The sequence below is a fragment of the Mytilus galloprovincialis genome, chromosome 13 (assembly GCF_965363235.1).
Source record: "Mytilus galloprovincialis chromosome 13, xbMytGall1.hap1.1, whole genome shotgun sequence".
Taxonomy (NCBI): domain Eukaryota; kingdom Metazoa; phylum Mollusca; class Bivalvia; order Mytilida; family Mytilidae; genus Mytilus; species Mytilus galloprovincialis.
In genome coordinates, this window is record NC_134850.1 from 11,682,299 (window position 1) to 11,697,152 (window position 14,854).

Consider the following 14,854-nt stretch of genomic DNA (forward strand, 5'->3'; position numbering starts at 1 on the left):
GCGTCTTGCGTAAATAAAAAAAATTGATCCTGATATCTGTGATGAGTTTATTTATAACATATTGTTATAGACATCTTCATATCTATGTACATATATAAGAAGTGCTCTCTTTTGAAAACTTTCTGCAACAAAAAGTCTTATACCGTTAGTTTCCATTTATAAATATATGGTTTTAATTCTCCTTTCTGTAGCTTTCAATAAATTACAATCTTTAGTCGAGTCTACGTGTTTGAAAAAAAATCTTCATAACGTATGTTTGTCTGTGACTAAGAAAATGACAAGTGCATATAAATTAATGTTTCATACTTTGTTTTTATAAATCAAAGGAGATTGGGCATTCGCCAATGAGACATGCAGTAAACCAACAACATTATAAAACCAAAAACGAAATCTATACTCTAATATTACTATTATATAATATACTAGTACATATTAATTGATTAATGTCGGTCATGAAACAGTTAGTACTAACTTCCGGAGTTTAAACAATTTGACATTTTGCAACACTATAAAACTGCTATTAAACTTACCACCGAGTTCCATTAGACTGTTGTTATTTTTGTCAAAACCAGGCTCAGTGATTTGATTATAAAATGAACGTAACCACAAATTATAACTATATTTTGGTAAACGTCCATCTTCCAATGTACTGTAGAAATTAGCCCATTCTTGAGGTGAGATGGAACCGTTGCCATCAGCATCAGTCCAGTAGAACACCTTAATTTCTGCTTCAAGTTTAGACGTTTTACGTTTGTATGCCCCTCTTTTGTTAATGTCCTGCAAAGTACAAAGCACGTGTGTCTATTTGTTATTAGCCTATTGTTTTCAATTGTGTAAACCCTTTCATAACCTCGTATTCATTTTTCATGTATCAAGTCTGTAACCTTGTCATTTGTTGTCTTGTGTCAGATCTCACTTTCTTCTTAGATATCTAATGTTTAATACATTTCAACTTTAAATACGATTACGAGATATTAAAAACCCTATATTGACATAACACTTTATTAAACTACCTTGTAATATGTCCTTATAAACGACCATATGCAATAAATTATAAGCACAAACTATACATGAATAAGCAATAAAAACGGAACATAATATGTGAAATCTCAGTTATGCTACTGGAAAGGCTCTCTTCCATGATTAAAAAAGAACCTGCAAGTATTATAGAAGGTGTTAGTACGTGGAGTGAAGAACACGTGTAGTTGGGACAAGAGAATAGAATTATAAAGACATTCTACGTTAAGATTATTTATAATGGTACATGTACGGCCCAAAACAAACAAAAATGATTTAAAAGGGACAAACGTGAAGGAAAAATCTTATTTAAATTTTGTTTAAAGAGATATAAAACCATGTTTTGTTAAGAAAGAATGACTGTTTATATATGAAACAAAGTATATTACCAGCAAGACAAGATCTACAAGTAAGACAACTCTATAGAAAGCGGCATTCATAAGAGTAGTTGCCGTTTGGTGACAATTTTTCCATTAAACAAAGGATATTACCAGCAAGACAAGATCTACAAGTAAGACAACTATGTAGAAAGCGTCAATCATTAGATTAATTGCCGTTCGATGACAATGTTTACATGAAACAAAGGATATTACCATCAGGACAAGATCTACATGTAAGACAACTCTATAGAACATGCCAATCATAAGAGTAATTGCCATTTGATGACAATGTTTACATAAAAAAAACAAAGGATATTACCATCAAGACAAGTTCTACAAGTAAGACAACTCTGTAGAAAGCGTCAATCATAAGAGTAATTGCCGCTTGATGACAATGTTTACATGAAACAAAGGATATTACCATCAAGCCAATATCTACAAGTAAGACAACTCTGTAGAAAGCGTCCGTCATTTGAGTAATTGCCGTTTGATGACAATGTTTACCAACTATTTGCGAATTTGCCTGATATCTTCAAAATTATAGTTGATAGATAGAAGCTTAAAGAAACAAAAAAGATCATCAAGACAAGATCTACAATTGAGGAAGTTAGCTGCTCAGTTTCAAAATAAATAGCTTTTCATAACACTAGTATATTTTGATAGGGGATTAATCGAGGAATCAAAAAAAGCAAAAAATATATTGGTGTCAATGTGCTTGTTTTCGAGATATAAGCCATTGGAATTTTGGCGGGAAAATGTTTTCCCTTTATTTTCATAGCTTTAATATTGACCAGTTAAGGTATCAAAAACTATTAAAAAATAAATAAGATTTTATAAGACTTTTACAAATGTCTTATAATTATACATGTAAAAGATCTATAAAAAGAAAATGGGGGTCCATGACCTAAATTTTTAAAGCTTTCAAATGGATAAAACCAGAGGATTTCGAAAATCTGACAAAAATTCCAAATCATGACAAGCAAACATCCTTAATACAAATATAATAAATCCTCTGACCATACTTGTTTGGAGCTATTTTTAAACATCGGTATACTACTGTTGCTTTTATATAGCCCTTAATGACAATTTCACCTTTTTGTGTTTTGCCTGATATGATAGTTATAATAGATAAATAAAACTTTGATTAACAAAAACAATTATCAGCCAGGCAATATCTACAAACTAGCCAAATTTTGATGATATATCTATAGGAGTGGCTGCCCTTAAACGAGTCTTCTCTGGATTAACATTCATCAGGAACGATCAAATATAAAAAAAGAAGACGTGGTATGATTGCCAATAAGACAACTATCAACAAAAGACCAAAATGATACAGACATTAACAACTATAGGTCACCGTACGGCCTTCAACAATGAGCAAAGCCCATACCGCATAGTCAGCTATAAAAGACCCCGATAAGACAATGTAAAACAATTCAAACGAGAAAACTAACGGTCTTATTTATGTAAAAAAAAATGAACGAAAAACAAATATGTAACACATAAACAAACGACAACCACTGAATTTACAGGCTCCTGACTTGGGACAGGCACATACATAAATAATGTGGCGGGGTTAAACATGTTAGCGGGATCCCAACCCTCCCCCTAACCTGGGACAGTGGAATAACAGTACAACATAAGAACGAACTATAAAAATCTGTTGAAAAAGACTGAACTCATCAGATAGACAAAAATACAAGTGGACGTGGCCGGGTACTTACACATCCCGACACAAAAAACACAATGAACAGATCTGAGAGTACTCGCAGTTATCTGACAGCTAGTTCAAAGCCACTAACAACTAATAAAAAACCATGCATCTAAGACTAAACTATCAATCCGTACACATCCAACATCCAATGGATTTAGTATAAAAACGTCATAAACAGCCAGAGAAAAACATGACCTTGTGCAATGCCAAGTTACAGGTATCGACAGATTGTAGATCCATGAATATGTATATGTATATAACATACTAGTAATATTTAGTTAGCTTTTAATTTAATGATAACAAAATCAATATTTATACCAATAAAAACAATATTCAATGATCTAATTACAGTGTTGAATAGGTAACCTTTTAGAATAAGTTTATTTAAAGGAGCGACAAGTTTACATGGATCATTTCTAAATTTCTGGGAACGGTTAACAACATTTCCGTAAAAATGAGGATGTGCTATCCCGTTTGAAATAAGTTTTCTACAGGTACAACCAAACTTCAATACCAAATCTTTATATCTATGGAAAAATTTAGTAAAGGTTTTAAGTAATTTATGGTAACGATATCCCTGGTTTAAATTAATAATTTACCAGTAATACATAGGTTGTGTTCGTTAAAATAAAAAACGTCACAACAGACACGGGCATAGCGAACAAGTTGTGAAATATAAACACCGTAAGATGGTGCCAAAGGAACATCACCATCTAAAAATGGAAAATAAACAATAGGGAACGAAAAATCGTCTCTTTTGTCGTAAATTTTAGTGTGGAGTTTCACGTTTAAAACCGAAATATCTAAATCCAGGAAAGGACAGTTATTACCGAATAAATTTGATTTATTTAAAGTAAGTTCCTTGGGGTAAATTTTAGCACATTTGAAATCCGAGGATGTATAAGTACCGAAACCGTTGAAGAGCTATATAACAAAAAGACCTAAAATTGATAGCCAACTTTGCCTGAGGGAGTTGAAATAAATTTCTTAATAATTTCAAAATAAATAGACGGAAATTTTAGAGGAGACAATTCAAGAACCATATAATATTGTTTACAATGTGTTGGCATGTATTTTGTATTATGTTCTTAATTCACGATGTTCAAACGAACATAACATATTTATGTGCTAAACTGCTCTAGTTTTCTTGTAAAACTCTGCTCCTAATTTCTGTTCTAAACTGACTCATATTGTATATATGTATATAAATAAGACTATTTCTGATACTAACAGGCAGGGTGACCGTTTATATTTAATCATCATAATTCACAATCTACTAGTAATCAATTTTCTATAAATGTCATTTCATTTCATCAAACAATGTCCTAAACATCTTTGCATAAACACTTCATCATTTCAAATCTATAAAATAAACATTACAAATCAGTAAACTATAAATACATATTCACTGCAGACGTCATATACACATTTAACAATATAAAAAAAAATTGTCGGCAAGTCGAGTGGTCACCGCCCAGCCTTCGATAAACTTAAAAACCCGTTTTCAATCTATTAAATACCATACTAATTAGCATAAGTAGTTTATTCTATTGTTAAACAATAGACTAAAATAGATCCGAAAATTCATACGCATACCGCACATAAATTTATTGTAGAAAGATGCTGACATTTGAATCTCGCAATAATGTAACATTTCCCCACAAAAAAAAGATTTTTCTGCATTGTTTGTTTTTCTATTTGTGATCTGGTTTTATCTCGCATAGAACTATTCAATTTTTGGGGATGTTGTTAAAAGTATAATCGATATATATCATAACATATCGGTCAATATGCTAGTTATCAAAATATCTTTTCTTTTACTTATTTAGGGGTACCTAACACTATAGGGAGATAACTGTGTAATTTAGCTAAAGGTTTTAATCACATTGTATAGTTAAGTAAATATCAAGCTTCTCAATGATCAAAATTAGTATTTTTCAAACTGCTATATATTCAACCAATTCTGTAAGAGAAAGTGATTTGTTCAAGTGTTTTGAATTTTTTATATTTTTTTCAAAGGAATCAAGTAAACATTTTGTCAAAACTTTATCAAAATTAAACAACCATAATTAATTTTAGTCAAGGTTTTGGGTACCACCTTGAATGTGATAGTTTCCGATCTTAAACCCTCACGCCATTTATAATCTATGCACATATTCCTTAACTTTTGCTATTGAAACAATCAAATAGTAAGTGATACAAAATTTCAATTGAGATGGTACGAAAGAGAGACACTGCAAAGAGAGATTCCATTGCCATTTCCTTTAGGTCGATTGATTCAAATAATGATGGGCACATTACTGCTTATGAGTTTGCCTCACATAATGCCAAAATATACAGACTTGGAAGGAACTACAGCTTGGCTCAATGGAGACGGGCGTTCGTCTTAGCCATGCCTCAACTTGATACTAACGGGAATAACATGCTAGAAATTGACGGTAGGATTGATAGTTTCCATATCTTTAACTTTAAAAGCCGTACCTTGACCTATAATGGTTTACTTTTATCAATTGATATTTGGATGGAGAGTTGTCTCATTTGCACTCATACCACATCTTCCTATATATATCGCCTGAAAACATATTGAATAAATTCATAAAAAAACTAAACGTTATATATGTCACGCGTCCAATGCGCCTTTCAGAACGCTTATTCCGAATTTTTGAAAGCCAATGATATACAATGATTGAAATCGTTAAAAAACTATAATAGTGGGAGATATTATGGACATAATTGTACAAATCGTGATACAAGCATAAAATTTGGTATAAAGGTTGACTACATGATACTTATAAAAAATCCTTTGCTGGCCAGAAAAAAAAATCATTTTTTCAAGATGGCCACCACTAATTTTGGAAATGGCGTCATTACAAATTGGCAATCATTCGTTAATCCGTTGAATGGTATGTTATATGTAAAATCCAATGTTAGATTTAATAAAAAGTAAATGACAGTTCCTAAATTACAACTAAACAATACATTAATGAAACTAAGGGTGACTTCCAGTTTCAAAATGCCGGCAAAAAAGTCAAAAAATTGTATTTTTATACTTTCAAGCAACTTCACAAGGGATGTAAATCCTTGAAAGATGTGATATAGGTATAAACCAATGTAAGTTATGATAAAACGTTAAAAACAGTTCCTAAGTACGACAAAACAACACATAAATGCAGAAAAATAGTGATTTCCGGTTCCAAAATGGAGGAAAATACGTAGAAAATATTTTTATAATTTCCATCAACTTAACAAGTGATAACACTCTTTGTTAAGTTTAAATGTCTAGTTTAGTTAGAAAGACAGGTTGCTTATCTTAAAATTATTTGACAATTGGCTTTACAACAACCCGTACAAGAAAAGCCAGAAAGGTAGCATTAACAGTTACCAACACAGCTGGATTTTTGCCTCCGCATTTCAAAAGTTCCTGAAACGAGAATGCAACGGCAGTCACAGAAGTCCATTTCTGTTTGCAACTGTCATTAATTCCTTCTTTCATCCAATCCCAGTGTTCATGACTTGGTACATGTACCTGTCGAATACATGAATCAGGCTGAACTTAAACAACACCTTGATTTACTTCTCTTTGGATGTGCTCTGGAAAGGAACCTCTTGTATACGGATTTGCATCACAATGCCGTTGCTTCCTGGCAAACAATTCACATCGTTCCTTGCTTCATACTTAAGCCTAAAATTAACGTCCTTTATATCTGACAAAACCTTCCATTGTTAGCCGAGCTGACCCCTTTCCTGTCCCACGACAATTCGACAAAATGTCACATCCACTGAATGCATGGACGAAAGGAAGAGCAGCTACACAAGGACCAAACGCATTTGATATGTCACGTACAGGAAGCCAACAAAAGTCTTTATTCCTTCTATTACCTATCCACAATGTGTTCTACCTAGTATTGCGATTGCTGCAATTATTGATACTATTAAATCTGTGTCAGTACATTAACTGTTAATGCTACCTTTCTGGCTTTCCTTGTACGGGTTGTTGTAAAGCCAATTGTCAAATAATTTTAAGATAAGCAACCTGTCTTTCTAACTAAACTAGACATTTAAACTTAACAAAGAGTGTTATCACTTGTTAAGTTGATGGAAATTATAAAAATATTTTCTACGTATTTTCCTCCATTTTGGAACCGGAAATCACTATTTTTCTGCATTTATGTGTTGTTTTGTCGTACTTAGGAACTGTTTTTAACGTTTTATCATAACTTACATTGGTTTATACCTATATCACATCTTTCAAGGATTTACATCCCTTGTGAAGTTGCTTGAAAGTATAAAAATACAATTTTTTGACTTTTTTGCCGGCATTTTGAAACTGGAAGTCACCCTTAGTTTCATTAATGTATTGTTTAGTTGTAATTTAGGAACTGTCATTTACTTTTTATTAAATCTAACATTGGATTTTACATATAACATACCATTCAACGGATTAACGAATGATTGCCAATTTGTAATGACGCCATTTCCAAAATTAGTGGTGGCCATCTTGAAAAAATGATTTTTTTTTCTGGTCAGCAAAGGATTTTTTATAAGTATCATGTAGTCAACCTTTATACCAAATTTCATGCTTGTATCACGATTTGTACAATTATGTCCATAATATCTCTCACTATTATAGTTTTTTAACGATTTCAATCATTGTATATCATTGGCTTTCCGAAATTCGAAAAGGCGCATTGGACGCGTGACATATATAACGTTTAGTTTTTTTTTATGAATTTATTCAATATGTTTTCAGGCGATATATATAGGAAGATGTGGTATGAGTGCAAATGAGACAACTCTCCATCCAAATATCAATTGATAAAAGTAAACCATTATAGGTCAAGGTACGGCTTTTAAAGTTAAAGATATGGAAACTATCAAGCCTACCGTCAATTTCTAGCATGTTATTCCCGTTAGTATCAAGTTGAGGCATGGCTAAGACGAACGCCCGTCTCCATTGAGCCAAGCTGTAGTTCCTTCCAAGTCTGTATATTTTGGCATTATGTGAGGCAAACTCATAAGCAGTAATGTGCCCATCATTATTTGAACCAATCGACCTAAAGGAAATGGCAATGGAATCTCTCTTTGCAATGTCTCTCTTTCGTACCATCTAAATTGAAATTTTGTATCACTTACTATTTGATTGTTTCAATAGCAAAAGTTAAGGAATATGTGCATAGATTATAAATGGCGTGAGGGTTTAAGATCGGAAACTATCACATTCAAGGTGGTACCCAAAACCTTGACTAAAATTAATTATGGTTGTTTAATTTTGATAAAGTTTTGACAAAATGTTTACTTGATTCCTTTGAAAAAAATATAAAAAATTCAAAACACTTGAACAAATCACTTTCTCTTACAGAATTGGTTGAATATATAGCAGTTTGACAAATACTAATTTTGATCATTGAGAAGCTTGATATTTACTTAACTATACAATGTGATTAAAACCTTTAGCTAAATTACACAGTTATCTCCCTATAGTGTTAGGTACCCCTAAATAAGTAAAAGAAAAGATATTTTGATAACTAGCATATTGACCGATATGTTATGATATATATCGATTATACTTTTAACAACATCCCCAAAAATTGAATAGTTCTATGCGAGATAAAACCAGATCACAAATAGAAAAACAAACAATGCAGAAAAATCTTTTTTTTGTGGGGAAATGTTACATTATTGCGAGATTCAAATGTCAGCATCTTTCTACAATAAATTTATGTGCGGTATGCGTATGAATTTTCGGATCTATTTTAGTCTATTGTTTAACAATAGAATAAACTACTTATGCTAATTAGTATGGTATTTAATAGATTGAAAACGGGTTTTTAAGTTTATCGAAGGCTGGGCGGTGACCACTCGACTTGCCGACAATTTTTTTTTATATTGTTAAATGTGTATATGACGTCTGCAGTGAATATGTATTTATAGTTTACTGATTTGTAATGTTTATTTTATAGATTTGAAATGATGAAGTGTTTATGCAAAGATGTTTAGGACATTGTTTGATGAAATGAAATGACATTTATAGAAAATTGATTACTAGTAGATTGTGAATTATGATGATTAAATATAAACGGTCACCCTGCCTGTTAGTATCAGAAATAGTCTTATTTATATACATATATACAATATGAGTCAGTTTAGAACAGAAATTAGGAGCAGAGTTTTACAAGAAAAATAGAGCAGTTTAGCACATAAATATGTTATGTTCGTTTGAACATCGTGAATTAAGAACATAATACAAAATACATGCCAACACATTGTAAACAATATTATATGGTTCTTGAATTGTCTCCTCTAAAATTTCCGTCTATTTATTTTGAAATTATTAAGAAATTTATTTCAACTCCCTCAGGCAAAGTTGGCTATCAATTTTAGGTCTTTTTGTTATATAGCTCTTCAACGGTTTCGGTACTTATACATCCTCGGATTACAAATGTGCTAAAATTTACCCCAAGGAACTTACTTTAAATAAATCAAATTTATTCGGTAATAACTGTCCTTTCCTGGATTTAGATATTTCGGTTTTAAACGGGAAACTCCACACTAAAATTTACGACAAAAGAGACGATTTTTCGTTCCCTATTGTTAATTTTCCATTTTTAAATGGTGATGTTCCTTTGGCACCATCTTACGGTGTTTATATTTCACAACTTGTTCGCTATGCCCGTGTCTGTTGTGACGTTTTTTATTTTAACGAACACAACCTATGTATTACTGGTAAATTATTAATTTAAACCAGGGATATCGTTACCATAAATTACTTAAAACCTTTACTAAATTTTTCCATAGATATAAAGATTTGGTATTGAAGTTTGGTTGTACCTGTAGAAAACTTATTTCAAACGGGATAGCACATCCTCATTTTTACGGAAATGTTGTTAACCGTTCCCAGAAATTTAGAAATGATCCATGTAAACTTGTCGCTCCTTTAAATAAACTTATTCTAAAAGGTTACCTATTCAACACTGCAATAAGATCATTGAATATTGTTTTTATTGGTATAAATATTGATTTTGTTATCAGTAAATTAAAAGCTAACTAAATATTACTAGTATGTTATATACATATACATATTCATGGATCTACAATCTGTCGATACCTGTAACTTGGCATTGCACAAGGTCATGTTTTTCTCTGGCTGTTTATGACGTTTTTATACTAAATCCATTGGATGTTGGATGTGTACGGATTGATAGTTTAGTCTTAGATGCATGGTTTTTTATTAGTTGTTAGTGGCTTTGAACTAGCTGTCAGATAACTGCGAGTACTCTCAGATCTGTTCATTGTGTTTTTTGTGTCGGGATGTGTAAGTACCCGGCCACGTCCACTTGTATTTTTGTCTATCTGATGAGTTCAGTCTTTTTCAACAGATTTTTATAGTTCGTTCTTATGTTGTACTGTTATTCTACTGTCCCAGGTTAGGGGGAGGGTTGGGATCCCGCTAACATGTTTAACCCCGCCACATTATTTATGTATGTGCCTGTCCCAAGTCAGGAGCCTGTAAATTCAGTGGTTGTCGTTTGTTTATGTGTTACATATTTGTTTTTCGTTCATTTTTATTTTACATAAATAAGACCGTTAGTTTTCTCGTTTGAATTGTTTTACATTGTCTTATCGGGGTCTTTTATAGCTGACTATGCAGTATGGGCTTTGCTCATTGTTGAAGGCCGTACGGTGACCTATAGTTGTTAATGTCTGTATCATTTTGGTCTTTTGTTGATATTTGTCTTATTGGCATATTATCATACCACGTCTTCTTTTTTATATTTGATCGTTCCTGATGAATGTAAATCCAGAGAAGCGCTTGACGCATTGTAATTATTAAACGTGTTGTTTTTAATTTTTAAAGTAAATACATACATGATCTCTTTGTGCATATGAAATACATAAAGATTATAAGTCATTTTGGCAATTTTTGGAAAATTAATTAATGCTTTTTGAAACGTGATTCCTTAATTATATTCTACGTACCGATGTAGTTTTGGCAATTGCTTCATAACCGGCAGATCCTTCCTTAAATTTGAATTTAAAAGGAAAGGCAAAACTTGCTGCCACAATGCAACATAATATTATCAAGGTTTTCATCTTCCTGAAGGAAAATCAATCAATGCTGGAAAATGTAAAGAAAAACAAATATTTTTAAAACTAACAATCCTAGTACATTAATTTTTTGTCTTATGGAAAATTAGAATAAGATATAAAAAAGAAGATGTGATGGGATTGTTAATGAGGCAATACACGTACAGCTTTTAAAAAAAACCAACTATTCATCCTTTTTAACTCCATTGAAAACCTCTAATATGAAAACAGTTAACACGTGTTTCTATCGAGTAATCTCCATCTGATACACAAGTGACGTGCAAATTAAACTTTTAGTAAATTAAACGTCTTGATAGCTTGATCGAATGATTGCTAGGACGACATAGAATGTTAATTGATTGATGATTGCGATCAGTGGCAAATTTCATATGCATATACAGCACGAAAATATATAATGATATATAAATACACCCTGCTTTGTACCAGACTAGTTGTGTTCAGTATTGGCATGAAGTAGCAAATCACAAGTTATAAGACACAACTGGGCATCGAACCTATGACAATGCGATCAACCTCACAGTAAACTATTTATGTGAGAGAAAATGATATTTAAAGAATGTAACAAGACAAATTCGATATACCTCAGTAATAATCGGCAAATTTCAGAATAAATCTTTCGTTTATTTCGAAATGATTACGTTTGTTTTAATAGACGTGTATTCTAATGCTGCCGACTGAGTACTGCTATTATCAGAAATATTGTTCTGAACAATCAATATGTCTCGAATAATTATTGCGTGTAGATTTTTTCGGTCACAACAGGCATTTTATTTTTGTTATTCCTTAACCTGAAAAGACCGAGCAGAGCTAGAGTTGATCAACAACAAAAAAGATATTAAAAGAAAACAATTTATTACATAACAATTTAAAAGGGTTACAGCTGTCAACACGTGACAATGTTGACGATGTTTTGTGGATTTGATACTTGGTGCCTATATAAATCATTAGAGTGTTCATTATTGAACTAATATTGTTCATTATTGAACTAATATTGTTCGTTATTGAACTGATAATGTTCATTATTGGACTAATATTATTTTTTGAACTAATTATAGTTCATTATTGAACTAATATAGTTCATTATTGAACTAATATTGTTCATTATTGAACAGTAATGCAAGTATGAAATTATTTTTTGATGTTTTTTTTGTAATCAATTTGTGCAATTGTGCCATCAAACACTGCATGTTTTTCCCTTTCCGCAAAGTTCGTGTGAAGTTCATAAATTATACGTTCACATTTACAGAATTAACATCAGAATTGAGTAAATGTAGGCAATCGTGTTCAGACTAATTTGCAAGTTATGGTAAGTAACAAAGCACTGATGGGTGAAACTACTTTAAACATTTAGTATATTTCGTGTATACCTACATGAAATATCAGGTAACATTCATTTGAAAGAACCGTCTGTTTAAATTATAGTCCATACTTTTATTATAAAAACCTTACCTTTCTCTTAACAAAGCGCTGATCAACTCTAATGCAGCAAATTAAATGTGCATTTCATCGAAGGAGTACGTAAATAGTCGGCCAAGAACCAATCATATTCTTTTGGCAATTTCGTTTCAACGCCGGGAACAGTCGAATATCTACGATATATATATAAATACACCCTGTATATATAGATATATATTTATATATATTATTCGTCACACAACTCCTTTGATTCGAAAGAAGAGAAGCGGAATCGGTCAAGGTTAGAAGATTGATATTATAGTATAAATAAATTGACACTTTCCATGACGTATGTTAGACGTCTTCGACACTTTACAGACTTGGTGCACCCAAACGCTTTTCTTGGATGACCGACGTGAAGATCATACTGACAAATATTTTTTTTTTAATTCAAGCGATAATAATTAATGAAGTACTTGTTCTTTGTAATTCAAACGTATAACTTTGATGTGTTTAGAAATTATATAATTTCCGTTCAAGAACCATTTCATTATTTTTTTTAAAACCTTGTTTTCGTTGTTAAGCATATAAAATATTTACATATATATCAAGTTTCAACCTAATTTTTTTATTAAAATGTCCTGTATCAAGTCAGAAAAATTATCATTGTAATATTATAGTTCCTTTCTGTGTGTGTTACATTTTAATGTTGAGTTTCTGTTGTGTCGTCGTAGTTCTCCTCTTATATTTGAAATGTTTCTCTCAGTTTTAGTTTGTAACCCTGATTTGTTTTTTTCTCAATCGATTTATGAATTTCCAACAGCGGTATACTACTGTTGCCTTTATTTATTCAAAACGTATTATTAACCTCTCCATTCATCAACGGTAAGGTAGAGGCATGTCTCTTTAAAATCAGGTCTATGGCGTAACACACTTACTATGTGGTTATTGATACTATTGACAACTAAGAATAAACCTGTAGCGAAGATTTTGACCCAGTGCTAGTATATAAACTATTTATTAATTAATTTGAAGAGGTCAATACTTCATACATGCATATGCTCATATTATATTTTATATTCTTAACTACGAAAATAAGGTTGTTAAAAGAATAATGAAATGGTTCTTAAACCAAATTATATAATTTCTAAATACATCAAAGTGATACGTTTCAATTACAAAGTTCAAGTACTTCCGTCAAAACACTTCTCTGAACGTTGAACTGGTAACCGTCACTTAAAGTGTTGAAAAACAAATTCAAGTAAACACAATTGAAATTGTTACATATCTAGAGAGATACTTAATGACCGCAATTCTAACAATGTTTATGCAATGGGATCCAGATTCAGTTGATATGTTCATTTGGTCGGGAATTTCCATTTACAAACATATTGACTTATAAATAAAAATGACAATAGGATACATGCGTGTAATAACATAGACAGACCATGGGGGTTGTGGCAGAGAAGGCAATTTCTTAATTTTATATCCCCCTTTTAAATTAAAAAAAAATTTAAAACATGTAGAGAAAAAATGTTAGATCATCTGTAAGCTGTATTAAAGGGGCACTAGCTACGAGATATATTAAAAATCTAAAGTTTGATTTTTATTTGTTCAATCAATAATGAAAGTGAAATAGTAAAATAACAATTTGCTTTTTGCAGCCAAAAAGATTCAATTTTGCGAAATTACGTTAAGAAACGTTGATAATTAGTTATTCACTTGCAAGTGAACTTCAATTTAACCCCTAGCTAGAGATTGACAACGCATGCATTGTACGTGTACTTGTTATTTAAAGAAAAAGAATGTCAACAATGAAAGCGAAACTACGATAAATCATTTGATTACTAATTTCGATGCACATAAAATCATTCGTATACGGTTAAAAGCAATGAGAAACATCTATTTTTAATCTATAAAATAAAATCAAACAGACCTATAAAAATTCAATTGCACTTGTTGGTTTAATCTATTCATATCTTTATTTATGTTTACATCGCTTATATGGTCATCTGAGGTCAAATCGATAGTTAATTAGGTGGCGTCTGGACTAAAATACACACGAAACGAACATATATATTATCTACCCCATGCTCTGTAAACTGTTTATTTTAGACTTTTGATAGTTTGGATAAATGTTTTACATTGTTATAAATCAAATATGAGAATTTGAGTCAAATCGGTGACCATGAATTTAAAAGAAAACAAATTAATTGTTTAACATGTATTTAATTCAATGTTC

The 14,854-nt window shown here is 31.4% G+C and overlaps 1 protein-coding gene across 1 annotated transcript in view; it reads right to left on the reverse strand.

Annotated features, from left to right (window-relative positions):
• The window catches only part of LOC143057410 (low-density lipoprotein receptor-related protein 6-like), a 67,656-nt gene extending 54,854 nt beyond the window's left edge, over positions 1–12,802 (reverse strand). The window contains exons 1-3 of the mRNA XM_076230714.1: positions 12,667–12,802; positions 11,089–11,227; positions 531–777 (exon numbers count right to left, since the gene is read on the reverse strand). Of these exons, the coding sequence (XP_076086829.1) occupies positions 531–777; positions 11,089–11,202 (361 nt within the window). The 5' untranslated portion in view covers positions 11,203–11,227; positions 12,667–12,802. The remainder of the gene's footprint in view (positions 1–530; positions 778–11,088; positions 11,228–12,666) is intronic.
• Positions 12,803–14,854: the final 2,052 nt, after the last annotated feature.